Raw genomic sequence first — 17,541 nt, forward strand, 5'->3', positions numbered from 1 at the left:
CGATGCAGGTTCCGGTATAGCGGCCGCATTTATTTTCGGCGCAGAAACTGCTGCTGCATGATACGTTACAGAAGGTTCCGGTCAGTCCGGCGGGACAAGCTGTAAATAAAACATAGGAAAGAAACACATAAGTCAACACCACGACCTATGCCATATAGACGACTGTTCTTTAAGTCAGTATCTAATTATTAGCACATGCTATTACCAAAGAAATGTCATCATCGCACTGATTCAGGAGGGTTAAAATCCAGATACGTACACACACATGGATACCAACATCAAAGCAAACACAAGTAATGAACATTTTTTTAATAACACTCTTTATTTTTCAAATTACAAATATACCCTAAGTATCACAACAAAAACGCCCACTAAAAAGACTAGTTTCTACAATATTAAGACGTAATGCGAACAGAATAATCTCAAAATGTTATTTAAATAAACCCAGTATGTGTTAGAAAACGTGATTACTCCATGTTAATTTAGTATTGACACACAGATCAGGAATAACCAAATGACATTTTGATGTGAGTATTATTTGAAGACAAAATAAATTTACAAAATATTAGTATTTGAGAAGCGCTCTGTGGTAACCAGTCTTAATGCATGTGCGTAAAGTGTCGTCCAAGATAAGCCTTTGCAGTCCGTACAGGCCAATCAGGGACGACATTTTCCGCTGTTATGGTATTTTTTATCAAAAAAGTATCTTCTTAGCGAAAATCCAGTAAAGGCGGAAAGTGTCGTTCTTGATTAGCCTATGCAGACTGTACAGGCTAAACTGAGATGACAATACATGCAGACTGTACAGTCTAATCTATGACGATACGGTTCGCACATGCATTTAGCCCCGTATTCTCAGAGCGCTGCTAATATTAAATGCAAAGTGATACATGTATATAGAATGACTGAAAAGAGGAATAAATTTTGTTGTGACCATTCTTCAGACATTGTATGTTTGTTTTGTATCGTAATTTACTAAACAATACGCAAATTTGGTTTTAATTGTGTTTCTTTGGTGCTGGTCAAGCTTGCGTTATTGTTGCAGTTTAAAAGGTTTTGTGTTTAGAAGACACAAGTCAAGCGTATCCGAAATGGATTAAGCATATATTCGTTCCTCATAATAAAAAATATCTAGTCCATGTGTACCCGTTTGCCGTTTGTTAAATATGTACAAAAACCTTGTATTTAGACATTCTTGTATTATGAAAACATATATTTCGTTTAAACGGACGATGTAACATATGGACTTGACGTCATAAAATCACATCTTACCGGAAGTTCTACAGAACGGTGACGGATTGGTCTTGCTGCACTCTTCACAAACCCCCAGCGTCCTGCTACACCGCCCATCCGTGCACGTGGCGTTGCACATCCGGTCGCACATGTCGCCGTACCACCCGGGAAGACATCCGCGGGTGCAGTATCCGGTGATATTACAGACGCCTGTCGAACAGTTAGAATTGCACGGAATGTTGCACTGGGGACCATACATTTCGGGCACGCATCCCTCCAGGCAGCTATCAGCAGAACCTAGGCAGTTCCGATTCACGCAGTTTGCGCTACATGTACCGTCACAGAACCTTCCAAACCAGCCGACGTTGCAACCGTTTGTGCAGTTTCCGCTCTGAAGTTCGCAGACGTCATCCTTACAATTCGAACTGCATGACGAGGTACACGTGGGTCGATATAATCATGGCACGCATGCGCCGCTGTCACAGTACCCGTTCACCTTGTTACAGGAAATGATACCTGACGACAACGGGAGGCACTGGTTACTGCAATTGAATTCACAAGAAGTTCCGTGAGCTCCGACATTGCAAACCAGACACGCTCCAGTAAACTGCGCACAGCGCGTGCATCGATTGCCGCAACGGGTGTCACACTTTTCCCCGAAATAGCCGTCCACGCATGCGCCTTGGCAAACACCGAAAGTTTGATCACAGACGCCACTAGCAAAGTTGGAGCATGTTCTCTCACAGTGGTCGCCATAACGGCCGCTGATACACCCTTTGCACCTCGCCGTGTATCGCTCACATGTGCTTCCTGAGCAGTTGCTACCCCCTGGGCAGGGCATGGCACAGAAGTTACCATAGAAACCGACATCACATGCTGAAACCAAGGAATAACTGGTATTCAACATCGTTTACATGATAGCAATTTAATAATTTTGATAAACGGAGGCAAAACTCATAATCGGATATTATGGCTTATTATAAATCGAACCTTGTTTTCGGACAACTGGTTTTTTAATACATGTGCATAAAAAGTCGCACCAGATTATACCGTGCAGTCCACCCTGGCTTATCTGGTTCGACTTTTTCAGTTTTTAGGAAAATTTTAGTTCAAGGGAAATATTTCCTTTACATTCATTCAGTTTAGGCAGAAAGTTTCGTCCCTGATTAGCCTGTGCGGTCTGCGCAGACTTATCTGGGACGATACTTGACGCACATGCATTTAGCCAATGTTTGTCAGAACGAGGCTCACTTTTAATTTGTTTTACTGCAGCAGTATCGATGCGTGCGAGCTGTTAACAAGGTTTAAAAATTCTTGGTGCTTCCCGCTTTGTTAAAGAATAAAGTAAGAATGGAGATTACATTTGAAGTACGTGCGACTGGTTAACAATGTTCATCTCATTAACAAATGTTTAGGCTTAAAAAATATTGTATAACAGCATATTAATGCAGATGACATGAAAACAAATATGTTATACACATAAACACGCAGATAAGTATCTGACTTATTAATAAGTATTATATTAAACGACGACACATAAACAAATATCGATTCGCAGATGTCTGAGTGCAAAAAAATATGTGTATATATATATATATATATATATATGAAATGAAAAAAACAATGGAGCCGCGTCGTGCGAAAATGGGTCGTATCCAGTATGCGGCCAGCGTACGTCAACCCTAGCCGCTGCATTCTCGTAGTCTGGTCATAATGGACCATGATACCTTGCATGAATGTAGCGGAAAGGGTTACTCCAGAGTGCGGATGTTCTAGAGCTTAGTAGGCCGCATGTAAAATAAGACCCATTTTTGCACGACGCGTGTCAGTCATATTGCGCTCTTTCGCAGCGGTTTGAAGTTTCTAGATTAAATTTCGGACTGACAGTTGTTTTATATTACTCGACACTCATACACGGACTAGGAAATAGTAGTTAAACTATATATAATGCTTGATTGATTCTCCTCATATTTTATTTTCTTTTCTCTTCAACGTTGTATCATTATTTCAGAATGTTTTATTAGAAAATAATAGATTATTAATGATTATGAGCAATCGAATGGACACACACGAAGCATGGCAGTGCCGGGTACGATGATACACATCAAGTTAAACATTTTTTTTTTAAATATAATTAGAATGTGTGATATTTTCCTTGTTGTAACTTTATTAAATGTACACCGTAGCTACATACATATTTTTATTGTCTCAAAGCCGGCACTGCAATGCCGGATAATGAATGTTAATTGTGTGCAAATTACCTTGCATTGCATTGAGGATGTTTCGCTGTTAGTGTTAGCGCACACCATCGAACGTCCAGTTACGATGACAACACATTGATGATGTCACATGGATGACGTCATATTGGTTGACAACTTGATGAGATGTAGATTCGACGGACAGACATATTTCACGACCACACGACGAAAAATAAACGCGGATGGCTATGTAACCATTCACTGGTATGCAAAATACCAATACAGTTTCAGACCAGGGCATGGCCAGCTTTTATATTCAATACTGATTGAAGGTTTGAAATGTGTTTTGTTGTGTAATGTTTTGTTTGCTAAAGTGATGTCCTCCCGTCTGGTTTGGTTTAGACGTGGACGTTTCTTCGATAATAGATTCAATGAAAACGGTGATTCTTAGTTTATAGTAATTTGGACTCACCTAAAAATGAGCAACTAACTATGCTAAGAACGTTTTGTCGTATAATTGAATGATGGTTGTGTAAAATGGATTTAATTAATGAAGATATTTACTAAGTTTTGGTCATGATGTTTTTAATGTTTTGTTTCAAAGAAGTACTCATTACAGTTTTCAACCATAAAAAACACACACTATACAAGGCATTTATCTGTAATTGACATTGATACCGTAAAGATCGAGAGAGCACTAAATAGATTTTGATAAAATGTATTATTCGTAACACAGCTTCTAAATGACCTCATACGGTATGATATTGGGTCTGTGAATTTAAAAATGTATTGAGGGTAGACATACGTGTATTAAGTATAACGTATCATATTGAAGCGCGTATGGTTATGTTTCGATCTCCACAAAATTAAGACGTTAATCTATATGGTTTATGCCAATTAAAGTTTGATGTTTCTAGCCAAGAGCCTCTTTCCGTTTTATTGTTTACATATTTAATAAAACATAAGGTGTTTTCTACGCTTAAGCTTTTCTACTGAAATAGTGATTTATATGTGGTATCAATATACTTAATGGAATGCTATGAGATTAATGACGATTAGTAAAATACAAGTAAGTTAATTGTACTAAAATTGGAAGTATAAGGTAAAAGATTAATACACAAAACATATATTGAGTAAACACAATCAGATAAAATAATAAAATGTCATGCTAAGCTATTAAACGGGTTAACGGGTTAAATAAACAGAAAACATAAAACACATCTCACACTAAGCTTTCTAGTGAGCTTAACCAAGCGTGGTTGCCGATTTTTAAGTAAGCGTCAAGCAAGCACTAATGTAACAGCGATTTATTTTCCTGATACCCGTTCTTACACATACCAGCCTCTCTGCACTGGAATCCGGGTTTAGGGAGGTCGCATTCTCTGCAATACCCAAGCGTTCTGTCGCACGTGTTGTTAACGCACGTGTTGTTCAAGAGACACGTCAACTGGCATTGGTTTCCATAGTAACCGACGCGACATCCGTAACTACAGGCGCCACCTATGTCATCGCACGTGGAGTTGACACAATTTGAATTACAAGGCGTGTCACAGGTCGGAAAGTTGTAGTATTCAGCGACACACCCATCCACGCAGTTGTTCCCGGCGTTCACGCATCGTTTATTCCTGCACGTATTACTGCACGGATGCGCGCACGTGGGATTATAGAATCCGTCGTCACATCCATGCAGGCAGTCCCCGGTGTCTATTTTACACACTTGCACGTCGGGGCCTCTCTCCGCACATGTTGGACTGCATGTTAGGGCACAGTGTGGGGAAAAGAACCCGGGCTTACACACGCCGCTCGTGCAGTCACCGTTCTCTTTCGCGCACGTGATGAAACTCTGCCCAGGGTCAGAAACACAGTTGCCGCTACAGTTACGCTGACACGTGTCACCGAATGTACTAACGTTGCAAACCTCGCAGGTCCCATTCACTCGGTTACACGCCGTACATCGGTCGCCACATCTGTAGTTACAATTGTCGCCATAGTAACCATTGACGCATCCTAGCTGACAGAATCCGGTACTCTGTTCACACAGTCCGTTTACGCAGTTGGGGCACGTGCGGTTACAGATGTCGCCCCATCTGAACACAACGCACCCAATGCAGGTGCTGGTGTAGCGGTTGCAGGTTAGATTCCTACATTGAACGCCGCCGGGACAGTCTTCGCTACAGAATGTCCCAAATTTACCAACATTGCACGCTGAAAAGCAAAAACGTCATGATTGCAATACGCGTTAAATGTGTTATAGTCGGAGCCTTTTTTTTTGTTAATTTATCAGTGACGCACCTTACGCTGTTAATTACCGAGCTATCCATATGAGTTAATTAGGTCAATACTATTGTATTAGATCTGTTGCCGTTGTTCGATGTTAATATAGAAAATTACGCTTACATCGCGTGCTTTGTTATTTTGCTGCACAAATAAGTTAATTCGTTAAATATAAAACATGGATGTTGCTTGAATATATGATAACTGAATAATTTTATTTTCGCATGATAATTTGTCGTTTCATAGTTATGTTAATATATCCGGTAAAGGGAAAGTACTCTAGCTGAATATAAAGAGTGAGTACGAGTTATCTTGTTCTGGAAAATAGTTAACTATGCATATTTACCATTTATGTTTAAAATATTAATTTCTGTTAGCTGGACTGTGTATGAAATAATGTTTTTAATCGTATGTGTTATTCAAAAGAAAAAAAGTAAATTTAAAATTTAAAATAAATCATATTTACATTACTTCAAATAATGAAATTATCGCGTTTATTTAATAAAATAAATATTAAATCGTTTGTTCTTCATACTTCTGCTTGGAGAATAAAATAAATATCGCTTTAGTTTTGCTTTATCAAAACACGTGGGGTCTTGCGGATGAATAAGTTATACATACATCTATGTGTACAAGGCTGTAAAAACATATAGAACGCAAAGGTAATATATGTGTCCCGGAAAAAACAACCTTTTGGTAAAACCCACTAATCTGCTGTTATAAATAAAGCTGACCCATTCATTATCCTTTCAAAATCACACAACGTATCGACCGTCATTATTTAAATCAAGCTTTCATTGGTTGATAATGGGATCAGCGTTGTTTGTACCGAGGGATTAGTTTTTCTAAACTCGAGCGAATTCAGGGCTCAGTGTATTCGGACTATTTTAAATATTATTTTATCATCTTTGCGCGATTCGGAAAAATAAATTATGAGCATTACATAATGAAAAAATATGATTACATAATTGACATTGTGTATTGTTGTATTTTTTTTTCACATAATCGTGTTTACGTTTTTCACAAATATAACAGAACATCTATTTGTTATGAAATGCTCATGTTCAGATAAAAACATGACACTAGGATAGTTTTTAAAATTTTAATGAATATATACGGAAGTTAATGTGTTCGTGATATCATAATAAGTTAGTGTTGTTAAAAGCGCTGAATGGTTTTAGAAATACATCATCTATGGGTACAGGCTTTATTATGCTTTCTAGCGGATACATATGGTTTAACACTATACATCATTTCATCCCAGCCTCAAGCAATCAGTAAACGTGGTTATATTAGTCCTTTTTTATTTCTTTGCATATAATAGCTAACATATTAAATGGAGTTATCATGTTTGGTAGAATTGAGTTGTACGCATATGTTCACAGTCATCAAAGTCTTCATAATGTGCTACTGCATGAGATATTGGGTGACCCATTAGTATCCGTATGCTTTCATTAAACCGAAATTCGTCGTTAATTTCATACATCACTTTTAACTGACACGGCGGAAAAGAAGATAAACAATAAATTGGAAAGGTGAAAAAAGGGTATTCAGAAAAATTACCGAGATTGAATATGGATTATGTCTACATAAAGGAAGTAATGTATACGAATATTAAAACTTACTAAATACGATCATTATACGACGAATATGTGTTAATGGATATGGCTTGTAAGACCCAGTATGGAAAAAAAGGTTTGCAATATCAAATTTCAAAGTTGTTTATTTTGAAGAAATACAGGGAGGTCATTAAAAAAACGGAAAACTCAAAATATATTTTTGATAAATGTTAAAGGTTACACATGCTCAAACCGTAAGTCCTGAAGCGAAGGTTACATGCTGTCAGATTGATTGAACCCCATGGTTGAATGCATAATATAAATGGCTTTTGCAACCCGCATAAAACAAGAACAACCTACGAGTAACTCGCAGGCTGTTCAGGTTTTATACTGTTTGCTGCTCATCAGTATCGAAGGGTTGGAAATGAAGCCTTTAAAACTTGAATTTAGTAAGAAAGGTCTTTAAATAAATACAACTTTCTACGGGACCACACATGCGTTAATATACGTATATAAGTCGTAAAGGATTATACAACAGTTTCGACGGTATAATTGTATGTACGCATATACTGGTTTCTGTGCATTGACAATAACTAGCGCAAGTGTGAGTAAACTTTGTTTTAATTTATTAATAATTTTATTTTCTTGTGCAACACTGTAGAAGTGCCTATTAAATGAATTCACTTTAACGCAAATGCATAGTATTACATCAAAATGTGTTACTGTTTCAAACCATTTGTAGCCGCCGACGAAGTTAATACTCTCCATTCTTAAGGAATGTTGATCATAGAATACGAGTGATATTGTGTATACATACAGACAAAAAGCATAAAGACGCTTACCTTGTAGGTATTTTCAATCAAAAATTTCATTCACAATAATACCAGCATAATAAATCAAAGAAATTCAAGACGCATGCAGTATGGAGCTTTATATAAATTCATATACTTGTATACTTGTCTACACACAACATAACCTATGCTTATATTAGAAACCAAACAGATACATGATGTAATACTATTCAATATGTTATACATTCCATCAATTCATAAGCAATTTTAAAAGGTATTACACATACGCTGGGGACTTTATAAATAAGTATACATATAAAACCAATTGCATTGCAATATAACAACGATCTACAACTATGTGCTATGAAAAGTCTAACACCTGTGCCAGCTAATTAAGGGATAGACTTGACGAAAACAAACAGCGGCTGAGTAAAAGTGCCTTTCAAAAACATAAAAGCACTAACCCTTATGGCGCGTGAGCCTTTTGATTTTATGTTTAGGAAGGTTAACATGATACAATAAAAAGTACCCCCCCCCCCCCCCACCCCCACCCCACCCCCAAAAAAATTAAGGACATGTTTAGCAAAATTATCATGTCTAATAAAATCCTGAATCATACAAAACCACACACCAGATGAAAAACATAACTTTCATGCGTTAAAAAATTACAATATCGCAAAATAGCAGTATAATCTTACCTTGTTTGCACCATTTAACAGGAAGTCACAGTCTATGCGCATTTACTGGTTCCGCGCATGTGTACCATTCCGCATCGGTGACAAAGTCATACTTTCATTTCATATCGCAATAACAGGACAGATTTTATCTGACAACGATAACAAACATTTAGACATAGGAATACTGACACTTTATTACCAAACATAAACGTATTTTGGTGTTGAATATTACTGATAGTTTCAATGTCATTACATCACAAGTGTGTAGAGGTAATTACCAAGCACTGATCATATGTGTATTACGTCATTGAAACTGCGTACCACGTGTTGTTGCATTTAATTGGCTGGTGGTTTGTTTAACAGTCTGTTTTAATGTTTTTGCTGTTCGTGTAGTACATAAAGACATTTCAAAAGAACTGATGGATGAAATGTGATGGATGCAAAGACAGAACGGGAAAGAACAAGACGGGACAAGACGGAACAAGTGGGATAGTTGTTTTTATTTAGGTAAGACGCGATCCACTATATTATATATATATATATATATATATATATATATATATATATATATATATATATATATATATATATATATATATATATATATTATAGGTCGAATATTATGATACACATCATTTTAAGCAGATACCGGGAACTACAAATTTCATAAATAAATTACAAATCATTGTATATACAAGTTGTATTTAAATAAATATGAAGCAACGCAAACATTTTAGATTCAGTATTTGTTATAGAATTGAATATTTTACGTCAAGAAATAGATCAATATACTTTTCGTTTACGAATGTTGATTTTGTGCTCATATACTGGTCGTATGCTATTGCGATGAGGGATATTTAAGGATTGCTTGGAAGGAAGAAAGACCACGAAGAGAATGTGTTATGATTATATATTGTTAATAAGCGGTGATCTATCGGAAGCAAAACACGTGTAGGGTTAGGAAGCACTCTAGGTTACACACCACTAATTAATACCAAAGGTATAGCGTAGACATCGTGAAAGCGTGTGCAAAACTCAAGCAACGTTATCTAACCATTACGGAGGTATATTAGTGTTAACCTTTACATGTGTATGAGTGTCGATTAAAAATTAAAAAAACAACGACATATTTTACAATCATACCGTTAATAAGGATCAATTTAAGTATGTATACGTAGAGTCTTTGTTATTTATGTCCAATGAAAATATTTAAGCTGAATTACTTAATTATTATTTTATCTTTTTAAACATAGTTATATTGAAAACCTATTCCAATTTAGAGTTAGAGTTTCTATATTTTGTGATATCACATTGTTTTCTATATCAGAAAATCAAAACAACATAAACAAGCACGACTAAACTAGCTCGCACAACAAAGCCACGTGTTAGGAAGCTATCGCCATTGAGACCTAGATCAACATATTATTGCGTAATTCCATCAAAGTATATATCATTTTTATAGCATATAAGACGAATGAATCTAAATTGAAATGATGCGCTTATTACATCATTATGTCAACTTACTTCCGGTTGGACACATGACACCCGCGTTTATGCCCTTATCACATTCCGCACACGTTCCAGAGTTGATGTCGCATGTTCTGTCGACACATGTTGACCGACAGACCGCGCCGCATGTCGGCGTGTAGAAGCCAGGCTCACAAGCGTACAGGCAATTTCCAGTGGCTTGATAGCAGAGGGGACCTTTCATATGCAAAGAAATAATCATTTCACCGATAAGTATATACTAAATATCTTAGGCACTCGACATTAGTTGCTACCCCCCCCCCCCCCACTGCTTCATCTCTCCCCCAGCTTCTACCCCCTCCCAAACCCTTAAAATGGTCAATCTGTGATACAAAATATTAACAACAAAATAGTAAGTCGATTTTTTTCTTATATATGTATATAAGTAAAAAAAAATGTGGACTCACTTTTGTTGGTTTTGATATTTTTGTAGACCAAATGGGCAATTTTTAGGGGGTTTTGGGAGGGGGGTAGAAGCTGTTGGAAGAGGCCCTGTTCTGAATATTTGGCTAGTCAATAATTGCACAATATTGTATCAGTCTAGTGGATGGTATATGACATGTAATCTGAAATAGCGCAAGTCAGAATACTGATATATACTCGTATAAACAATAGACTTGGTTAACATATATGTTACTGTATACACTAACAAACCTATTTTCAGATGAAGTCGCCCTTTTACTGTTTTTATAGAACGAGATGTCTACTTGTTTCTATGCTGTGTTATGAAGACAGTATAAGCCAAAAGCTGTCCCGCCATAATATCATTATGACATTGGAAAAACAGCGGGAATCATAGAACGGACTTAATTTTCCGTCGACATCGGATTCATCCATTTTAATAAGATGTTTAACCAGTATATACAAAATACAAAGTTGTTGTTGCGCTACAAAGCATTTTGACTTAAACTAAACAATATGAAGAAAATAAATCATAAGACATAAACTAATATATGTAAATATTATAATATAATCTTAGCCAGGAAAAATGGAGACAATTACCTTCAAATAGGTAAACGTCCATTGGTTAATCGACAGCTATGTACGAGCATATACGAGAATACGAGTGTTAAAAAGGAGGAACATTTTTGGCGATGATTTTAAAAAATGAATCGCGGACATTAAAATGACATATGTTGCAGATTTATGACATTATGAACACTTTCTAAAAAAAACACACGAACCCTTCTCTGTATTTGCGGGGCTTCTTTTACAGAACTTGGAACATCCGAGCGTGCATTTCGCTCCATAGTAGCCGTCCCGGCAGCCATACGTGCAATCTCCGGAAGTGAAGTCACAGTAAGCGAGGCCATTTGGATCCAAACCGCAGTAAGCAGGGCAGGACTGGTTACAGGTCTCTCCGAAAAAGCCGCTGTCACAGATGGGGTCCAAACAGGTACCTGAAGTGGAAGTAAATAAAGGATACACATTAGTTTTTTCTAATGGTTTATTCGACATGTCGCAAGCCTGTGGTCAGGGGTATCGTGATTGATGTAATTCGACAGCTTATGTGTATTGGTAGTTTGGTATAATCCCATGACTCTTAGTTTCGTTAATGGCATGCTGTGTACAATTGTACACAGTTTTTGTCATTTTCTTTCGCTAATGTTATATTCAAATACACCCATACACGATATTACATAGTTATGTAGATAATCATATCGATAACATGTACGAGCTAGTTTGAGTCTTCGCGTATAGACGTGATTTTGCAAACAAGTCTATTATCAAACAATGCAGGAATGGACAGCATGCACGTAATCATATTAGATGATGTAACCAGAACTGAACGAAATCTTCCCAATGAGCGATATTCGAATCAAATTCTTTTTGATTTGCTAGTATGATCTCGTGTCGATATCTTGCTCCTTTGTGTCTTGTTTTTGAGTACTCGCCGTTTCGAACAAGAGGTCGACAATATCATACACAGAATGGCCCAAACAGAACATCGTATAAAACTTCACACATACCAGTGGTTCTATGACAAACGTTGTTTGCACAGTTAGGACATGAGCCACTGCAGTCATGCTTGAAGTAGGTAGGCATACAACCGTCTCTGCATGTGCCGTCCTGTTCGTAAAAAAATATAGCACAATATCACGCACAAGTAAGTGCATGATAACAAGTTTATTAAACAATACATCCAGGAGGGCAAAGCCCAAGTGGACATAGTAAGCATTCAGGGTTTACAAAGTAAATAGTTTATGATTAAACACAGTTATAATACATTAAATAAATACATGTATTATTAAATACTAGGTTCTTATATTAACAAATATCGATATTATATATATATATATAGATATATATATATATATTAACAAATATCGATATTATATATATATATATATATATATATATATATATATATATATATATATATATATATATATATATATATATATATATATATATATATATATATATATATATATATATATATATATATATAATTAGATATGTGCAATAACTTAATTTTCTAATAGGTTGACATATTTATAGTTTCGTGCCTTAGCTAAATGTATTCTTAAAACATAAACAAAAACAATAAACGTGCAGTTATATCAACTTCACGCAGATTTGAATATTTATTATAAAAGAAACAGAAAAAACATGATTTACACATGCCCTCACATCATTTTTGCATTATTGAGATTACAGTAGGGGCATTTGTTGACTATTCTGCTAAAGTTTGGTATGAATTATCCGTAAAATATTCAGGAAGAAATACCGATATATTGCAGTATCTTGCACCACCGAACTCCACACAGTTGACGCCGCACGTGGATTGACATTTGGGACCCCAAAACCCGGGCTTGCAAACAGTGCATCTGAAAAGAAAGGTAAGCAGTGCATGGTTTGTTTTTACTGGCTTTATGAATTGTAATGTGGATGAGAGTTATCAAGAATGCATGTAAGTCTTTCTCTCTATTACAATTTTGAGAAAAACAATCCTTAACAAACATATGCACGTTTCGCTCCCTTGTCATAATTAATCGGATCGTGCACGTTTTAACTTTACAAAACATATTATGTATTATTCTCTTTGATCAATATTGTTGAATATATTGTTTATTCCAATATAAAGCGTTTCATTAATAATTTTATGTATTTTATTAAATAAATCAGTAACTTAGGTAAAATATATTCTTAAAGTAATACAATTGAGTAAACCAAAATCCTTGGAGTAAAAAGATCACTGATTGCGTAAGCAGAAATTAAGTCTTACATATAGCGTTCACAACACAAGTGCTTACGAAAATTGGTATCTGTCACACACGGCACAGTTTGCCAGATCGACTGAAGCCGCACATGAAACATCACATTTATCTCCCCGGTAACCGGGTCTGCATCCGTCTAAGCATGTACCTAGATATTAAAAAGCTTCATATATAATATATATATAATATACATATAACGTGTCTATAGTAGTAAGGTCTGTTTCAATACTTGCTTCGACATGTTAGTTTTTACGTATGCCCATTATTTTAACACTCAATACAAGAAATAGGTTTTAAGAATACAATCTACGTACATTAAAGCGCATTTTCTGTTTATTATTGTGGCGCCATTCGCGATTTAGAGCTAGCACGCTTTGACTAAGCGTTGTATTTTCTCACCATTGTGAATGCAGATGTCTCCGGTGTCTTTCAGACAGTTACTGTTGCATGGTGTGCAGTAGGGGCCGTATCTTCCAGCAACACAGACAGCGCATGTCAGATTGTCAGAGGGCTCGTTGTAGCTACAGGTGTTGCAGCTGTAAGGGAATCGAGGAGCGTATGAGACGCTGTCTGTGAAAACTACGCATAATGCATGTGCTTAAATCGTCATCCCAGATCAGCCTGTACACAGACTTATAAGTTAAGACACTTTCGGCTTTGGAATGTGTAGTTTAAAGAAAGTCTCTTCCAAACGAAAGTCCAGTCTAGGAAGAGAGTGTGCGGACTGCACTGGCAAATATAGAACTACACTTTACGCACATGTTGTATATTTTAAAGCACTGTATATTTACATGCTAACTTCCCAAAGTGTACGATTTTTTATACCGGTATATCGGTTTGATGTCGTAACAAAATGTAATTTAACCCAACATAATCTTAACTTAACCTTCACTTATGTCAACTTTACCCAACAAATGACAACTTAACCCATCAGAATGTTAAATCAACCCATCTATAATGTCAACTTAACCCAATATATCTTAAATAAACCCAACAAAGTGTTAACTTGACCCATCATAATGCCAACATGACTCAAAACAAAATGCCGGCATGACTTAACTAAATGCCAACTATCAGTTTCTTTCAATACAAAACACAATTGCCACTTATCGACATGCATGTATTTAAAGCCAATGTAAGGCATATATAGACTCTGTATTAACTTTTACTTATTTCACTTTATTTACTTTAAATCCGCATTTAAATTGATACCAAAGCATTGCTCATCCGACAACAACAATATGGTTCATAAAACCATCATGTGAGTGATAATTTACTTATAAACGTTGCGAATCGCCTCCGTTATGTGGCATTTTTCAAAATCCCAAGCTTTCCTTTTCTTTTAAAAGCTATTTACCGTCTCGTGATAGTTCGGCGCAAAATTTAAACTAAGAAGTTTAAATCGAACAAAATGAAGAATATGTTCCTATAAAATTGATGAACTTTGAACGAGTCTTGTCTTATTGAAAACGCGTTTCAAACAAGGTCTAGTCACGTGATGATGATGATAAATGGATACATGCTAATTAAACGGTAGAGTAACTTAGGTGATATTTTAAATGATAATTTTGAAATAAATGTAATTTAAATAGGCATTCATTATGCAAGTGTGTATAAATATAATTTTTGTCTCGTTTCTTGAAAGTTTTTTTTTTCGATTCATTTTCATTTGGAGTACGGCGTCTTCAAAATTTGAGTATTGTGCAAAATTGAAAACAAGTTTTACCAAATTGCCGGAATAAACACTAAACATCAATCGTTTGTTTGACGTCTCTGTGACTGTGTTTCTTATACATACTTAGCAAGGTTGCAGAGTCGTTGACACTTGCTGCCGTGGTAGTTTGGTTGACATCCATAGTAACAACTTCCTGTAACCGGGTCACATCTGCAAATATACAAACATATTATAAAATAGAAGATAAGCTGTAGATAGTGATAAGCTAGACATATTTAAAGAGATGAAAATAGTTTGTAAAAGAAGCTACAAGCTCTACTATGTTTATGTGCAAACGATAAATAAATCATATTTGAATGTACAACGTACCTCGCCGTTCCATTGGGTGGTGATACACAAGTGGTGCCACACTGGTCACATGTGTTCTGGTAGAGAAACCAACCTGGCTTACAGACAGAGCAAGCGGCATCTGAAATATTTAATACACAGCAGATTAATATTCAGAATAATGCATTCCAAATATAAATATTAAAGACATTTTAATAGACATCAGTATGTAAACTGGACTTGAATGATTACTGAATGTCCAAAGGATTGTTTATATCTATAAACAATATCAGCTATGTGGAGCCTGAAGCGATTTTCCACATATACTACGTGAATGCCATATAGCACTGGTAAAACATGCGCCCAAACAATTAAAAATCAGCAACTGTTCGATCTTATAATTAATTTAGGAACCATTTGAACCAAACAAAAACCTTTGAAAATACACATGTACATTGATCTTGCCTCTCTTTAATTAATTAAAAGTAACAACTGTAATAACTTATGCTAATATTCTTGTATTCATATTATACAGAAGACTGCATAGCGTGTTCAGACAGTTTGATATAAAATGATCAGTATACCAAGTTTCATTTGGTTTATATATATATATATATATATATATATATATATATATATATATATATATATATATATATATATACACACTTTTACCACTAAACGATTGGAACTGGCTTCAAACTGGCTGTAAATGGCGCTCAATTTTGTTATATGTCTAAGTAAAAGGTCACATAAATTCCATTGCTTTTATAAAAAAGCAATACAGTTTTCCCCACAAAATAAATTAAAATTTGTAAAACTAAATATACTGTTTCTTTTGTTAGTTGCTTTTGCTTTTGTTAACTTTAGCGAGTTGTTACTTCCGCTATCATTTAAGATTATGCGCGAATGGGCGTCGAAAAATATTACTGACTTCGTTTTCACCACATTAATATTTTTAAATTCAGGTGAAGATCTAGTTAAGTTTTCCGTATGATAATTTACTCACTATCTGTCCCAGTGCACACATCGCATCCTGCGTTGATACAGCACTGTGTCGCGTCTGTTGTACGGTTATATCCCGTGGCACAAATTAAACATTCCACCTTGGAAGATCCAGCCACTGCACGACAGTCGTCACAATGCTGATTTGAAATGGTAACATGTATATGAAATCGGTATCAATGTAGTTGGCTTCGGAAAACGTTATATTACTTAAATACTTTTTAAATAAAACAAACAATATTAAGCCCTAAATAACACGACTTTAAATGTATTATCATCTCGTTTGAACGTGCATTAGGACAATATTATTGCAAAACACACCTGTATATATATTTTTATGAATTATATTTTAAAGGAAAACGAGATACGTACCGGAATTGATGATTGACATGGAGTGCATTTGGGACCAAGGAAACCGGTGTTACACCCTTCGTAGACACAGGTTTGGTTGACGTTACAGGCCACAAATCCGTAAGAGTCCTTATAGCAACCTGATAATATTTTTATAGAGTACTTTATTTAAATTGAATGTGCGTGTTTTCTATAAACTCATAGACAATCAGGCTTAATGTAAACTAAGTGTAAAATGCTGTTATTTTTATGTATGTTTATTTTAAATGTAAACTATATTTAATATTGTTTTGTGTGTAAAATACGAACATGGCGTGCTCAAGGTGTGTCAAAAATAACTATCAAACAAATATATTATTTTGAAATGAAATAAATATTAACTGTTATCTACTTTGTCGTAATAAACAAATTGCTAAACAAAATGCAGAACTAATACTCTTTGTGTTTATTGTATGGTACAGAAGCTGCATAAAGTGTCTATATTTTAGCCATTTATTACTCCGCTCTTTAACACACATTCCACGTCTCTTGAGAGCAATAAGTCTTCAAGTTTCGTTTTGTTGCAAAATGTATTTTGGTTTTGCTTATAAAAGTACAGGATCTTAATGAACAATTTAACAAATATATATAAAAGATAAAAATAATTTAAAAGTATTCCCTTCCTTCGGGAGTCAATGACTACCGATTCTTATGTATGCCATGC

The 17,541-nt window shown here is 35.5% G+C and overlaps 1 protein-coding gene across 1 annotated transcript; it reads right to left on the bottom strand.

Moving 5' to 3' along the window:
- Nucleotides 1-81: 81 nt before the first annotated feature.
- On the bottom strand, nucleotides 82-12,286 carry LOC127870184 (multiple epidermal growth factor-like domains protein 10). Its single transcript, XM_052412840.1, has 8 exons — nucleotides 12,230-12,286; nucleotides 11,533-11,659; nucleotides 10,257-10,418; nucleotides 4,770-5,636; nucleotides 2,909-2,937; nucleotides 1,750-2,109; nucleotides 1,325-1,684; nucleotides 82-99 (listed from the first exon to the last, which is right to left on the bottom strand). Exons 1-8 carry the CDS (start codon nucleotides 12,284-12,286, stop codon nucleotides 82-84), a joined length of 1,980 nt encoding a protein of 659 aa, XP_052268800.1.
- Between the last annotated feature and the right edge of the window lie 5,255 nt (nucleotides 12,287-17,541).

The sequence above is a fragment of the Dreissena polymorpha genome, chromosome 2 (genome assembly GCF_020536995.1).
Source record: "Dreissena polymorpha isolate Duluth1 chromosome 2, UMN_Dpol_1.0, whole genome shotgun sequence".
NCBI classification, from domain to species: domain Eukaryota; kingdom Metazoa; phylum Mollusca; class Bivalvia; order Myida; family Dreissenidae; genus Dreissena; species Dreissena polymorpha.

Excerpts from the sequence above, each read along its gene's own strand:
- LOC127870184 (XM_052412840.1), bottom strand. The coding sequence starts at position 12,286 with ATGACTGCAGTGGCTCATGTCCTAACTGTGCAAACAACGTTTGTCATA. Across the intron at positions 10,419-11,532 it reads TTCACTTCCGGAGATTGCAC|CCACTGGAAATTGCCTGTAC; the intron begins GTATGGCTGCCG and ends TCTGCTATCAAG. Across the intron at positions 2,938-4,769 it reads ATTCCAGTGCAGAGAGGCTG|ACTACGAGAATGCAGCGGCT; the intron begins GTATGTGTAAGA and ends CATTATGACCAG.